General features: G+C 36.4%; 1 protein-coding gene across 4 annotated transcripts in view; it reads left to right on the top strand.

The window, feature by feature from the left end:
- LRBA (LPS responsive beige-like anchor protein) overlaps window positions 1-16,794 on the top strand; it is a 367,079-nt gene that overhangs the window by 311,778 nt on the left and 38,507 nt on the right. For all 4 annotated transcript variants that reach the window (XM_042870631.1, XM_042870632.1, XM_042870630.1 and 1 more), the window contains one exon: window positions 14,599-14,688. In XM_042870631.1, the coding sequence (XP_042726565.1) occupies window positions 14,599-14,688 (90 nt within the window). The remainder of the gene's footprint in view (window positions 1-14,598; window positions 14,689-16,794) is intronic.

Below are 16,794 nucleotides of genomic sequence, written 5' to 3'. Positions count from 1 at the left end.
ACAGTTTTAATGATTGTCTTCTAATGAAATCCTGCATTCAGAGTACAAATCAAGCACTCTGTCATTCTGTAGCTTCCATATTTTTATTTGGCTTGCTATCAAATTATGACTTACTTTTCATTTATTTTTCATGAGCAAAACTAAATATTTTAGCTTTGGAAAAATTCAGTCTTTTACTCAGGCTCAGCATTATTTAGGAAAATCTGTTTGATAAAATATCATAATGTTATTGTGGTGTTTAGAACCCATTTCTCCCCCACCTGAACAGCTGTTTTCTAAAAGAAAAAAAAAAGAGTGATGAGGGAGGTGATTAAAAGCCATTTTGCTCATAAGTATTCAGGCAATGGTCAACAGTAATTATATTAATTATATATTAATTATAGTAATTGTACAATTATAAGTGTAATTGGTACTTTGCAGTAAAATATTCTGAGTCACTGAGAAGACAGTGATGTAAATGCTATTAGCAGATTCCTTTCAATGCGTGGCTAGATGTATACCAGCAGTAAATATACCTGAAAGCAGATTTAAAAAAAAACCACGATATTTCTATTTACAAATATTAGGCTTAAAGTTTGCTGCAGAATTCTAGACTAAACCTAAGCTAATTTTTCATCGTTTCTTGATTGTTGAAAGAAGATCTGAGAAGTAAGCAATTATTACTTTCAGTAATTTTTTTTTTTTTTTCTGTACCTACCAGCTATCTGGCTATTAGGGCGCCTTGGTAGCCTTTGTAGAGAAAGTCATGTTATAGCATCAGCATGGGTTATAGCTGGCAGGTGGGTGCAGTGGAAAGGGGGTACACAAGGCATGTAGAGGTACACAAAGGACTGGCTTAAGTAGCAAAAGTTGGGGGTGGATGTTGGTGTTCTGTCGGTTGCAGTCAATAGGCAGACTTCATGTTGGCCCATTGTTGAGCTGTTGCATATCAGACTTTGCATATTACTGCATTCACTTGAGCTGAGAAAAACTTATTGGAATTATTGGCTTTTAAGGAAAATTGTATTAGCCAGATTTGAAGCAATTGTTGGCTCACAGGTAGTAGATATTACTGTTCTTTCATTAAATTGATAATGTTTATCACTGTTTCCTTCTACACCATCAAGGAAATGCTCTTATCACGTAATGGTATCTATTATACTCTCAAAGTGATAAGTTTACATGTGAACTCAAAAATAGACTGGGTACTGAAATTGTGAATTGTGAAATTGTCTCTCAAAACAACGGACTTCTCAAAAATATAAAAACAATTTCTCTTTATAAGATTATGAAACAATGAAGCTAACAATTGGGGTAATAGTAATCAAAAGAGCAGGTTCCCACTTTTCATGTAGTTTTGAATTGTTTAGAGAACAGCTCTCTAGTCAGTGTAGTTAGCACCTGTTCTACGTGTGTCGTAGCCTGAAAAATATAATTTAAGACTGAGGAAATCACAAATCTGTCTGGAAGTGTGGGTAGTCTCAGTTAGAGATGCATATTGTACTTCTGTAAATACATTAATGCAAGCACATAGGTTTGCTGATCTGGAGCTGACAGCAGGACAAAAAAAAAAAAAAGAAAAATTGTGAGATTTGAAAATAAATAAATGAAAATCTGAATACTTATCTAAGGTGTTCAATAAAGAAATTAAATGATGTGATGCCTTCCAGTGCCTGGAGGGGGCCTACAAAAAGGCTGGGGAGGAGCTTCTTATAATGTCATGGAGTGACAGTACAAGGAGGAATGGCTTTAAGACGGAAGAGGGTAGGTTTAGATAAGGTATTAGGAAGAAATTCTTTCCTGTGAGGGTGGTAAGACACAAGAGCAGGTTGCCTGGAGAGGTGGTGGATGCCCCCTCCCTGGAAGCATTCAAGGCCAGGCTAGATGGGGCTTTGACAACCTGGTCTATGGGAGGTGTCCCTGCCTGTAGCAGGGGGTTGGAACTACATTATCTTAAAGGTCCCTTCCAACCCAAACCATTCTATGATTAATATATTTTGTTAGCAAGTCTTTTGAGTTTTCAAGTCATCTTTTTAATTGTATGTCACTATGACGTTTCTTATTTTTTATTTGTTCTATATGTCCCGATCTGAGTGGTGTATAAAAATGAAAACAGGAGAGAGAGAAAAGCAGGGATGTTCAGATGGTAGTAATGGAGTAGGTTAGCAGCAGGAGAATTATGAAACACTACCGATGGTGTAAAAAATACATACTGGTAAATGCAGACAGTAGAACAAATGTTATCTGTAATATTTTTATTCTGAATGAGTTGAAGATTGATCCAACAGAATATTTTTATTTAGTAATTTCAGCTTTATTTTTATAGCAGGTTCAAGAATATTGCAGCAGTATTAAGGATTCCTATTTAGTAAAGTATCCCTTCCTGTTTGCATTTATTTTGTGACAATATATTTTTGTATTATATACACGTGTATGTGCAGTTTGAACTGGTACATATGATCAGTTCTGGGATGGTATTGATAACCCTGCAAAGAGATTTAATGAGTGTCATCACCAATGGTGAGTTATTCTGTTTTTACTTGTGAGTAAAGATGAAAGTAATAAAAAATCTGCTTGTGTGTATATCTATGTGCATAATCATTCTATATATATGTGCTAAATGAATTTATCATGCACATTTGACAGCCTCACCTTCTTCCTGCTTACTAATCCATCTCCCTGAGGACATACGCTAACATTCAGTACTGCCGAGCAGTTTCAATCAGCATTTATTTTTCTCCTTCAGTCAGCTAGCCAGAAAATATTTCTTCTCTCCACCAAATTCCTGGTTAGAAGCCAAATGAGTTTCTGGTCTGAACAATTAATAGCATTTTTAGGCAGACATGACACCACAGATTTTTACTATCTGTTTATTAAGCAAGTATTAGACCAGAAATTTTCTTCCAGATTTCTGGGCTTTGGAAAAGATGCTTTCAGCTTTCATAAAGTTATGATAAAGATAAAGATAAAGTTCAAGGTTTTGGACTTCATATCTTTGAAGTTGTAGCGGAATATATTTTTTTTCTTTGCAAATTTAGAACAAGGAGAATCTTCTGTGTACTCTGAGAGTTTCAAGTTACCAAGGCTTAGGTATTATGTGGAAAATAATAGCATGTGTTTAAACCATAGCAGCTTCTGCACTAAGATGATCTCGGAGAAAATAAGCTATCAAGCCTGGACCACATCAGTAATGAGATGCCTATGATGCATTTGTTTCTGAAGTATCTTCGCAGATAAATGTATGTATATTGGTGACCTAACTCATCAGGAGAGGCCACACACAATAATAGAGGAAGGAACTGAGGAGTGGAGGAGTTCAGGTTAATGCAGAATTTCCTTAGGTCTCCTAAATGGCTCCAACTGGCACCTTTATTTTTATAGGCAGACAGGTTATATATATTACAAGAAGGAAGCACTCGTCTAGGAAGGAAAACTACTTGATTAAAACCATATTCCAACTTACTTTTTTTTTTTTTTTTAACTGAAAATGTAGAACTTTACATCCCCTCATGCTGCTGCAAACAATTTTTTCCTGCCATTCTTTCTGCTTATGGGAATAAAAGATGTAAAGTATTTTGAAGGAATCTGACTGCTATAATCGAAAATTTTAAACTAAAATGCAAACCATGGGCCACATGCTACCTTTTGGCAGATAAACCCTGGGGAGTGCAAAGCTTGCATAATTCAAAGGCAAATCTTAGGAGGAGGGGAGCAGATCAAGAGAGGAGGGTTTGAGTCGGAGAAAGTGGGGGAAGGGAACTACAGCCAGGAGAAGCAAGGCAAGAGATCTAGTACATCTGCTCCGCATGTCCGTGCACAAGTTGTCTCTGCGGAGACCATTCGTTCTTTGTCTTTTTTTTTTTTTTTCCCTCTAGCAATTTTAGGAGAATTGTCGTTGACTCTGATTCTTGTACTTGTGCATCCTGCTGAAAGAAGTTTCAAGTGCAGAGGGAACTCGCTGTTAGGTGACAAGCAGTAAATATCACATCTCTTTCCGGTGGAAAATATGGCATTTGCCAGCAGAGATATGCTATATTACTACCTTCTGTTGAGTCTGTCTTGAAAACCCCATTTTGGTCTGTGGAACTTACTGTCATAAGATTTGCTGTGGAAGGTTTTATTTTTTGTTGCCTGTATGGAAGAGGCAAGTAATCACAGCACCATAGATAAATCCAGCAGTTCTGGAGAGAATTTGCAGCACCTTCTTATCACAAATTCTGTTCTCTTTTTGAAACAGCTGTCCAAGAGTTTAAAAAAAAAAAAAAAAATCAAATAGAATTCGTTCTTTGCCATCCAGATGAATAACTGATAAGAGAGTGAAGCACAATCTGAAAAAAAATAATTTGTATCTTGAACTGATTTGTATTCTATTACTTTCTCGGTCAAAAGAATAGAAATTCGTACATCTCTGACATAGAGAAAGAGATGATCATCATGAACTTGGAAGTCCAGTTCTCTACTCATACGCCTGTGTGGCTAGCATAAACACTGCATAAGCTTCAAGAAAAGAGATCAAGTCAATAGCAAGCACGCAAAGTAATACTTGGAGAGTATGTCAATTTACTGCAGGAACCCCTCAACCTCAGGGGATATATTAAATTTTCTATCATGCTTACCGAAAGCATCCAGCTGTATTCTTTGAATCATTTTTAAAATATCGTTTGACATTATAATTGTAAGCAGTAATTAAGGACGACTGATGATTTTAAAGTTAGCAATAATAGTTTGGAAAAGATGAGGGTAAGTCCCATCCAATTAATAGCTCGCGTACTTTTGTTTAAATAGCAATTTGCATTTAGCTGTAGATGATTCAGTTTTCTCTCCTTTGCAGAGAAGATTCCATTTTAGTGCATTTGTGTAGTCTGTTTAACATTAGGAAGCAAAGCTTTCTTCATTCTGTCGGCACCTTTCTTTGTACCATTGATATTTTATTTCCATATGAACTGAGGAGTTTCAAAAATTTCTTTCTGTGAAGAATCAGCTTGGACATAGCATTTGGTACTTTATTTGAATGTGCCACTTCTGATTATGTGAAGAGAGGAAATAATTCTTTTATTTTCTGTTTTAAAGCATATGGCATAAATTATTTTAAGGATAATAGCTTTTAAATGTTGCCCTAGATTAATATCTTTGGGTAAGTTTTATGCATCTTAGACCTATCTCTTATGAGTCTAATTTTATTTTTAAATATTTACAATTTGAGAGACTTCTGTGCTTTCCAAAAGGAGTTACAAGGATGTTTAGTTTACATGACCCCAGTTTCATGACAGCAGTAGCAGATCTGATATCTTATCCCAGAGAAAGCATTTTTGGCCTCTCTTTTAGCTGTGTTCATGGTGGGAGTTAATAGCATATTTCAGCTCTAACTCAGCTGGAGAACTCTGACAGCAGTGAATCTTTCACAAAGTATAAACACAAATTGTATTTATAGCATAGTTAACATTTACTAAATGGGAAAATGATCAGTCTGGTTTTAGCAGGTTGGGCAACAGTCTTTGTTGTGGCTGTGATGAGTTTTAAAAAGTAGGATAAAGTGATTAGAAAATACTGTCACAGAGCAGTAAATTGGAATGTGTTTAATACAGTAACAAATTCATGCAGGCAAAATGCAAACTATTGTTGAAATAATCTTTGAATCATCTCTGACCAGAAGTGTGTTGCACAGATGGTATGCTTGATGTTGTGCAACACCGGAACAGGAGGAGAAGCCAAGTAAATGTTATGATGCGGTCTATTTCTGATTCTGAAAATCAGTTTTAAAATATCATATGCAACCAGACTTAAGAAGACTGTATTTGTAGTAGGATAGTGACTTAATAGCTACGAAGAGGTGAACTTGTTAACCGCAAACAAACCCTGATCTCCTCTGGTGGAAGGTGGAAAAGAACAGAGCCCAAATTGCTTTTCTGGGTGAGCATTTGCAGCTATTGCATGAAATCAGCCTGTTAGGATTTTTGGACGCTGATTGGGTTTCTCTTATGAAAAGAAGAGTCGTCTCTTCTGGTAAAAACAAACAAACAAACAGACATGAAAATAACAGTAGCATCATTACTGCCACCAGTTCATGTTATTTTCCTATGCATTTACGCATCTCAGCTTACACTGTTACCTATCTGTAGTGTTTAAGTAAACAGGCAAACTGAATATAATCAAGTGTTTGCTGTGATATCTGGGAGGAGTGGCACCTCTTTGATTCCATTTAGCCCAGAGTTTGACATGACAAATGGGGTTTTATTGCCTTTGTCTTAAGTATTTGCTACAGCGCCTTGGAAAAGATAGAAAAACATTGTCAGGTTTCAGTCCAGAAAAATGTTTGACCTGAGCATTCTCTTCATTAGGAATAGATTCTCGTTTTATTTGATGCTCCTGCTTTATTCAAGAGGAAAAGGGGTAATATTTTAAATGAGGTAGATCTGAGATGCCTGATGTGTAAGGATTAAAGAAAGTAAGAATCAGACAACTGCTTTTACTAGAAGTATTAATGCTTCATGGGAAGAAGTAACTCATGTAAATTAGTTTATCTCTGAGTGCTTTTTTTTTTTTTTTTTTTTCAGTCTCTGGTTGAAATTCAGTGTATAGAAATTTTCAGTGCAGTCAGTTCCCTCACCTCTTGTTGCTTGACCTGTCTTGTGGATCTATCAGAGCCAGAAGGGCCTTGAGACTCCTGGGCTCTTCACATTTTCATTTGTGCCTGGCTGGTCAGTCTTAGATAGTTGACATATTTGTTGGCCAACATTAAAGAGGAATGAGTAAGTCAAAAGATAAACAAGGGATGGAAAAAAGTGTTGTTCATATTTCAAAAGCAGCTTTTGAGCGGAATGCTTTTTTTTCCCTTTTTTTTTCGGCCCTGTACATGGAAAGAATTGAATATACTAGTGTATAATAGCTGCAGTTATCGTGCACTAAGTCATTTAGCCTTGAATCAAGCTGGAGGCAAATGCTCTACAAACATTTCGTATTTTCTCACCAGCATGCTTTGGTTATTTGCAAGTTCTTTGGGAAGTCTAATCAATATCTTATGCTGCAGTTGGAAAATTAACAATTTTTGTTTGGAGTGTTTTTATTGTATTTTCTCATTGTAGCTAAGTGTGTTCTGTTCCTGAATTCACATTGTGTCTATTGATGGTATGTTTATTTACTAAACTGTACTGTATTAGTCAAATTTGAACAATAGGTGCCTTGTGAGCAAATAAGCTTGAGGTCATGTTAAAGATGCTTTCCCTCAGTCAGTGCCCAAAAATAAAGACTGAGTTAAACATTATATTTTATTAGGTATGGAAAAAAAAGGACAATTCAATGCAGTATAAAACTCAGAGATAACATTGTATCCATACTTTGAAAACAAATATTTTGATTATGTTATGCTTTAGTTTAGTAAATATATTAGTGGAGCTAAGGAAATGAGATTCTTTGTTTCTTATTCACAGATAATACAAATTCTGACAGGTGATCATGCAAGACAGTTTTAAGACCACTAGATGCTGGGTGTATACAACAGTGTGTCAACCTCCCCCGGACTGAAATGTTTTATTTTATAAGTAGAGATGGTATCAAATTTGGAGAAATTCCATGGAATGCTAACAGACTGGGACAGTTTGATTTTTTTCCAAAGGAAAATGTTTTATATCAGAAAGTTTGGAGTTAGCTGAGTAGCAGCTAGACTGTGCGTAGGAAGCAAGCTTTAAAGATTATCTTTGCTTTTTCAAGGGATGAATGAATAATGCCAGAAAATGGTGAATTTTCAAAGTAATGCATGTGAGAATACCAATGCTTAACATGTAATAATTACTGATTTTAAACGCCAGAGAGTTTGAAATCTTCACCTACTGTAGTGAATAGAGAAATTCTGCAGTTTTTGTTTTGTTGCTAAAGTAAAAGGAAGGCTCACATTTTTAAAAACTAGCTGCAGAGCTGTTTGGGATTTTGCTTGTATTGTGTCCAAATTTATTTGCAGGTCTTTAAATTTTTCTTAGCTTTCTTTTTAGAATCTTTTCCCTTTTTACTTTGTCAGTCTCTTTGAAGTACTTCCAGACCTGTTTCTCTAGTTCTATTTTTTTTTATCTGCTTCTTTCCAGTAGCCAAAGATTTAGGTGTTTTGAATGAGCACATCAGAGCTCCAGACAGAGATACTGTTTGAAATTATCCATGAACCCAGTGCCTCTGAACATTATTGAGTGACATTTGTTTCTGTTGGTTGTGTCTGCTCTGACTAACTGGTTTCTTTCAGATTGGCAGCTGGGATTACGCTGTAGTAGACGGACAGCTGCATGAACTGGAGATTGCAGAGAGGCCATGCTAGACCTTAATATGCCTGGAATGTATATATTCAGATCGGAGCAACTTATGTGGCCCTGAGGGGGAATCTGTTTGTATTTTCACAAACTGTGATTACTTCCTGATTTGTCTTAATGACTGCCATGTAATTCTCATGCTGGTCTGTCAGGACAGAAAGACTTAATTTCTCAATTTTCACAGAAAATTTCCTAATGTAGTTTAAGAGCTGTGTTAACATTTTTGCTCTTGAAGCCACGATAAAAGTATCCTTCTCTGTGCTCCCTTTTGCACTTCTCTGTGTTGTAAACAGTAGAAAATATTCACACACAGAATATTGGTGGTTTGGATTTTGAAACTAATGAGTGGCAGACTAGTAGCCTAACTTTCAGGAAACTACAGTACTGTGAACAAACATAAAGAAGAAATTAAAAAAAAAAAAAAAAAGTAAAAGTACAGAAGAAGTGTTTCTCACAAAGAGGCTACAGAGAAGGACAAAAAGTCTAAGCTTCATTTATATTTGATTGCTATCCTGTCTTCATTTTATATCTTTTCTTTGTGTATGTTTGTGTGATGTGGCCTGTTCTGTTTTGTTGCTCATGTTGCCAATATACTGCAGCAAACAAGAGTTATGCACTTTTTTCACAGTGTGCTGGTGTGCTGTGGTAACATCCCCTGTGCTGCCAATTGGTAGTATTTCTGTTTATGCTTAACAGTGCATTAAGCTGTTGGCATGATTGATAAAATAACTGCAATGAATCCTTGAAAAGAACCTGCTTTGTGAAATCAAAATAAAAGAAAGATTTTCTTTTTTTGGCATGAAGAAATTAGGTCTCGTGTATTTTGAAAAGTTAAAGCAAGTGTGTGAATTTATGATAAATTTATGAACATTTGAGTGCTGTATTTTTTCCCTGGGTCAAGTGTAGTGCAGTGTCCCCAGGGCAGGTGTAGAGTCATTGAACATGTACATTGCCGGCTTCAGAAAAGCATTTTGTCCATTTTTCACAATCTTGATCTAATGGGGGTTGTTATGAAACAAGGGAAGAGGATACTACAACGAGCTTCTCTTCTGTAGTCCTCAGCCTATTTTCAGGAATTTTATCTAATTGATGTGAATCATGCTTGTTGTCTGGCTAGCATTATATGTCCTGCAGTCCGTGAGTAATTGAACTCAGAACCATACTGCAGAAGCGCAAGTGACTGTCTGGTCAGATGAGGTTTCGTGATCGCTTATTATCAGGGCTTGATTTTAATTGTCTTCCCAGGGGAAGGAGCTGGTCAGTTAGCCGCTAAGCCATTCCGCTTCACCGTCTGAGGGAAAACCTGTCAAACGATCTGTGTTCTCTGGTGCTGCAAAGCAACATCTGGGTGGAAGGAAAGGCAGGGCAAGCAATTGTAATTGTGTGTTGCTTGAGCCAATAGAAATCACTGAGGAACATGTGTGTGTAAACCTTTTTGAATATTGAAGAGTGAGGTAGGAGCGGCAGAGAGCCAAAGTAATTATTTTTGTGAGGGTTGTTATTTTCTGGACATAAATAATGGGTAGAAAGATGGAAGACAAACCCAAAACCTTTTGTGTCCTTAACACACATGCTGAAAGAATATTTCTTGCTATGCTTGAATTTTTTTTTCATCTGAGCTTTCAAGTATTTGGCATTTAAAACCTACTGATTAGAGAAGTAACTGGAAATGATCACATTCAGCTATGTAAAGGCACAGGGATACAGGTAGTCTCTTTGTAACAGTTAGAGTGTAACTTGTAATTGGGTGTTCAAGCTGTGGGTTGCAGTGTAACATGAGTATGTTGCGCTCTAAGACTTAAGAAAGAACGCTTGGTGTTCTTTGTCTGAGCGTGCATGATAAAAGCTACTCTAAGCTAGTTCTCTTTAAGGGTCTTTAAATCTAGAGTTAAATGGTGTATGTCTTACCTTCATACAGGCCTTCATTTCAGCATTTGAGTTCAAAACTAGAGACCATTTCATTCTTTCTCTGTGACACTCAGTGCAGTTCCCCCTCCACCCTCCCTCCCTCATATTTAATTTTATAGTTCTTTCAGACATAAACATGAAAAAAAGCAATTTTGACTTAGTTTCTGAGTGTTGCTGCAAAGAAAAGTAACAAACATCTGTTTTTACCTTAACTGCATCCATATGTTCAACCTCCCCATCACCCTCCTTCTCCAAAAATTTACAGCCGTAGTTGGTGGGTACTGCATACTGTTGAATTAACTTCTTTCACAGTTAGATTAGAGGCTATGTTCAGAGACTGAAACAATCTCTGTTAAGCAGAGACCAAAAACTATATTATAGCTATGGCAAGTTTTCCTTTTTTTTAACTCTTTTTCTATTAATTTGCTTCCTTCTCCCGCTCTCCTTCTCGCTCCCCAAGAAAAGAGGAGATAACTCAGGAGATTAATTAGGAGAACATCATGGTAGTAATCAGATATTTGTGAAGTTTGCTTCTTCTATACTAAGAAATTCATTAATATTTGAAATACCACATTAATCTTATTAGTATGTGGTTAGATATGCATTCTGTGTGGATTATAGTAAAGAGTTATTTAGCTTGTTTCTTTTTATTACTTCTTGTTCTAGCATCTGGAACAATTATGGCTTTGTTTTTGTAGAGGATTAACAGGAAGAAGGCTATTTTACTGAGATATTTGAGAAGCAGTGAAACAAAATGTTGAATGATAATATCTTTTACTTTGTGGTATGCAGCATAGCTTCAGAGATAATGGTTTGTAGAAGTAAGGATACTTTTCAGACCAAGGTTTTTACTTTTCAGTGACACACTGCCTTTAATAGTTGTGAAAATTTCTGAAATATTTTTGCCTACAATAATCTAATTATTTCTGTGATACAGTATTTAATGTGAGAGTACATGCTCTTTCACTGCCACTAGAAGAGTCTGGCCATCTCTTACTGATACTCACTAATGCTATTAATAAATCTTTCAAGGAAATTAAATTAGAATCTGGGCTATAATTTGTTAAAAAGTGAGTTGATGGCCTCTTGACCGATTGTCATTTTACTGTATGTTCTCAGGTATGTAGTAGTTTTGTTCCTCTGTCGCAAAGGAGATATTAATTATCACTCTGTGGACAGAATTCTCTGCTTGTAGCTGATTTTCTTTGACAGGTTGAACAAAAGTCTGAGTGACATCTGGTGGCTAAAAATCCCCAAATTTCTCTTGTTAAGTAAACTGAGAAAATGGGGAGTGATTCTAGGACGTTTCTGATGATGGAGGAGTATCATCTTGCAGTCTTCTGTATGTGATCCTTCTGACTGAGATGTCATCAGAAATATGTTGATGTCTGGATTCAAATATCATCTGGGACAAGGAACATCATTTCCTTGAGGTTGTATGGAGGTGCTGGTGTGTTGTCTTGGACATAATGGACAAGTAACAAAGAAGTATTGAAGCTAATGAATCTTCACATTTTTATTAGGAATGAAAAGGAATGCAAAAGGTTTTTTTCACTGCAGTCTTGCTGCTATGTCTAGACATAATTGCCCAAGTGTTGCCTTGATATTTGCTCAAGTTTTTCAAATTTCACTTGGTTTCTCTGAAGATATACAGTAAAAGGAGCATACAGATACTAGTGTGTGTCTGTGTACAGTTTTGATGTTATATCAAACATTGTTACCTGTGGTAGGATGTGATTTGAACATAGATATTCCCATTTTAGTTAGCTGAAGGAGTAAGATATATCAGTGAGTTACTGTATTCCTAGAAATGTAGGCTCTCTTATTTTTTGGAAGCAACATATGGAACCAGTGAGTCTAGAAGACTTGTTTGCGCCTGAACTGTAAATAATAAACTCAAGTTAGAGGATAAACATAGCTATAAAAACAGACCATTACAGACTGAAAACTGAGAATTTTGGGGCCTCTGATGGAGGTTTTGGCAAAAACTTTGTCCTGCTGGTTAGCAGTTCAGCTGACAGAACACGAGTTGTGTGAAAATAGGCAATAGCTGTTCATTTGCTGTCTGAGTAGCACATTTTATATTTCTTTTTAAGATCCTAGAGCTGAGGTTGGATGGGAGATTTCTAGCTGTGCTGCTATTCTGAGAGTATGATAATGATGAGTATGATAGTGATGAGCATCATGTATGTAAGAAGTGGAACAATAACTTTGTCTCTAACGGTCTTTATTTTACAGGATGATTGTGAGTTCCTTGATGTTTGGACTGTGGAAAATGGCATACTTTAACATCTGGTTTTTGTTTTGTATCAATAATTGCTCGTATTGTGATGAATGTATTTGAATTTCTCTTTATTGATATATTCCAGTGCTTAATTTATCCTTTTTTTTTTTAATGTTGGCACTATATAAGAGAGTGTAGTTGGTAGAGAGATAAGCGGGAATTAAAGGACACAGCAAATTTCAAGAGTAGCACCAAATCCTGACTCCTTTTAAATGCTTGTTTGGGAATAGAGGTTTCTAAACTGATCATATATCCATGTAAAAGGAAGTTAACAAATCTGAAGCTTATTATTTCCTCATTTTATCTATTCTATTTTCTGCTTCATCTAAAATATATGCATGCAAATGATGCTTTGAAAAGTATTTTATTTAATTTGGGTAATATCCAGGAAATAAGTAGTAGATCCCATAGATTCTGTACGTTTCTCATAAAGGTTTTACTGTGCAATTAATAGATTGTATCCAGGACTGACAGCATTTTGCATCTCCTGTGTTCTTCTAGTGCCACCCCTCATTGCAAAACAGAATTCTCACTTTCTAGTAAAAACATCCATTCAATCTGCAAGTAAATGTAGGCAAATATTTTTAAACTGAATGTTTTAATACTAACAGCTTTTTACAGAGATGGCAGAGCTGCTAAGATGTAGCTTTGTTCATGTCTGAAGTCTTAAGGGATCTCAGGTTCTATGCTCTTAAGATTCCCTTGATATCTTGAGTCACAAAACCCAGTATTTTAATTTTAATGTAGCATTTTTTATCTCTAGGAAAGGAACTCTGATGGGGCTTACTGAGCTTTAGAATTCACATATCTGATTTTGTTATTCTTCAAAAAGTACTCGTTGAATCTAAGCACTTGTATGTCAGATTACACATCCAGTTTTTGATAAACTTACTTATTCACCATTTCTTTGAAGGTTAAGATGCTTCCCAGAGCTGGCAGGCATGACCATACAGTAATTCCAAGGCTTGAATTCTGGTGAATTCAGATATTTCAAAAACCCTGCCAAATACAGCAAAGTCAGCTGTTTTGGATGGCAAATTTCCTATCTCAAAATATGATTATTTTGGTTATCTGAAGGCCTCGGGTACATTCTAGTTTGGATGTTATTATTTCTGTAATGAGATACTGCTATGTGTCCTAGTAATAGTCCGTGTTATCTAAAATAGTTGTTTGTAAGACTAAGATGAGCACAAGTGTTGAACCACGAAAATGGACTGCAGAAGCAAAGACCAGGCACATTGCTGTGAGTGTTAAAGATCTGCTGGTGGTTTTGTGTTCCAGCATTTAAAACATTTGACTGAAGGTTTTGATTTTCAGAACTTCAGAACTTTGAAAATAGTGCTTGCTAGAGCCTCACCTTAGGTATTCAGCACTATTAGACACTTTTGTGAATATAGGACTCAAAGCGCCATGAAGGAGAGAAAGTGTCAGTCCGAAATTGAGCTGATAGCCCACAGCTAACGCATTCAGAAATAATTCTTTAAGAACCAAAAGGCGTGGGATGGTACTTTCATTAGTACCCAATGAATGAAGTGCTAAAGCAAGGTGCTGAAGATAGAGCCTTTTTTTTTTTTTTTTAAATGAATGCTGTGTTATATCTTTACATTTTCATACAGTTGCATTTAACAGTCTTGCTGTTGGTTTTATACATCCTAATTTTTTTTTTTGCTATATTTGAATAAAAATTAAAATTAGCAAAAAGCTTGGTGTAGTTCGTGCTGTGAAACTAGACAACGGAGTTTAAGTAAAAAAAAGAACACTTGTACTTGGAGGAACTTAAAAAAAAAATGAACTTTTGTGTCTGAGTTATGATACAAACAGGATAAGCCAGTGTTAGAAAGGAAAAATGAAGCCAATAAAGAGGGTTTCTGATTATAATAGCTGGTTTCTGTTTAATATCATTGAGCAGGATGAGGTTTTGCAGAGTTTCTCATGGAAATAGCATCCACAGTACTAAAATGATTACCTCATTCTTAGTACCAGTGCCAAGCACTTAGCCCCACAATGAACACACGGGGTTGATTTTCGACATGAAACAAGCCAGAAGTGTGGAATGACATTTTCAGGTGACAGTTATGGTTCTATTGCCTGTAATTAGCACCTCTTAACATGCAAACCTGCCTGTGCCTTTTCCAGGCTGTTGAAGCTCAAATACGAAGTTTTGGACAGACCCCTTCCCAACTGCTCATAGAACCACATCCTCCAAGAAGTTCTGCAATGCAGGTGGTAAGTACCATGTTAACTCTTTGTGACCTGCCATTTTGTTCACTTCTTGTGCTATTTTTAAGTTACAGTACCTGCTACTTAGCTTTTCTTTTATGTGATTATGGAACTGTGTTATTAAAAAGAGCAGATGAGTTATGAGTTTGTAGGACTGTGAGTGTATGCAATGTCTAACTATTATTTATTGCTGGAAGGATTGTATTGATTTCTAGTATAGACCCTTTTGTCAGTGTAATCTAAGAACACTTCATCAGTTTATTTTGTTAATACCATACCTGTACAGGTGAGAGCCAGTCATCATGGAGACAATTTAGTTAATCTTTGGCAGATTCCCCGAGAAGCATGGATTTAGGAGGTGGAACTTCCTTGTCTTTTCCCCCAGGCATAGGTTTTCCCCTAAAATCAGGATTACTAGGAATTCATGAGCTGAAACTTACATAGCAAAGAATGTGACTAAATGTGTTTTGCAGTAAAGCTAGGGTGATAAAATCCAGGCAGTGAGCATTAACATGCTTTCCCTTTTACCTCTTCTTGTGTTTAATATAATTTTATTATACAAACTATTATTTTATTACTGATTACTTTCCATACCATGTTGTGTGCAGTCCTTAGGACTAAAATAGCATTTATGTTGTCACAGATCCAGAACTAAGTATGTTAAGCGATACTGTGACAAGTGGAGCACATGGTCTGCTAATTCACAGGTTTTTCAAACATTTACATTCCCGTGTTGCTAAGATGGATATATTATCCTGAAATATTTTTTAAAAGGGATTTTCTAATGTATGTTCTGTAGAATATGGTTGTACACTGGTGACTAAGGTTATTTGATTAAAAACATATCAGAAGTGCAGATGGTTTTCGAAAAATCACACAATAACTGGAAATATGTCCAAAGTAGTTTACAAACCTTGCAACAGAGTCTAAGAAGTGTAAGCTTTCTTATCCAATTCAGCTACTAGTCTTTCTCAGATACAAACTTGATATGATGTGCATAAGGCATGCTCAGCTCGTTGTTCCCAATACCATTTCTACAGCATGTGAATATGCAAAAGGCATAAGCATTTGACAGCTGTGTAGTAGGCAGGCTTCTGCCCTGGGATCCTATGTATTGGATGAACAAAGCTGACTGCGTGAATCTGCTAGCCTGTTGCACCTCCTGCGTGGCCTCCCAGGGCATGTGAGAGCTAGAGGGCCACTGCAGTGACTTGAGGTGTATGCAGGCTGTCCTTCAGAAGAGCGTGTTAAAAGGGATGCTGGGGAGCCCATGTGCCCTCAGGATTTGGCTACACACCATAAATGTGCCCCTCTGTCATGGTGCTGTGCATTAGGCATTTGCCCTAATGTATGGAAACTTATTTCATAGAAAGGAGGAAGATAAAAAGTTGGTCGTTGAGGTTTCAGGAAGATTGGTTGTTATGTTATATAAATAAATCTGATGCCAGGAAGCAGTTCGTATTGTTTTATCATAACATTTTTCATTCTGCTGTATTAATGAAGATTTAATATGTAGCGGAAAAATTAAATTCTGTGAAGTAAACTGTTTATAACTCCGCTGGGTTTTTCAGGCTGAGGTGCACACAGAAACAACACCTCAGTTCTCGACTTGTTTTGATCGGTTTTGTGCTTATTAATACGCGATTTTTTACAAGAGCTATGTTAGGCATTTAAAAAGTAGTATTCTTGGAGCTGAAATACAGTAAGGATATTTTCCCTGTCACAATTCTAGATAATTTCTGGCTATATTCTTTCCTGAGTTTTCTGTTTTCATGTGTGTGTGCATGTATGCATGAATGCAACTGAATTGAAAGCTACCACGTGCTGCGTTAAGTGCACAAGCCATAATATACACCAGGTGTAGTAATTAGCACTCACACGAAGGCTGCCTATTTGTCTGGGTTTGCTGCTGTTGCTGTATCCCCTTGTGTTTTCAACCATCAGATAGCTGGATTTAATTGAGGCCACATCAGATGAGGCATTACTGACACCTTTAATTGAATGAGCATCCAGGGAGGATTAACTCATAATATTGATTGGCTTTTAGCCACTTGCTCAGAAGGGTGTCTGGGTAGCTTATTAGTTGCTTTTATTTACACCTTTATGCAAAGA

This window comes from Lagopus leucura, unplaced genomic scaffold (assembly GCF_019238085.1).
Source record: "Lagopus leucura isolate 7727_CA_CO unplaced genomic scaffold, USGS_WTPT01 Super-Scaffold_100004, whole genome shotgun sequence".
Classification (NCBI taxonomy): domain Eukaryota; kingdom Metazoa; phylum Chordata; class Aves; order Galliformes; family Phasianidae; genus Lagopus; species Lagopus leucura.
Note: the sequence above shows the minus strand (reverse complement) of the source record. Positions and strands in the feature narration are given on the sequence as shown.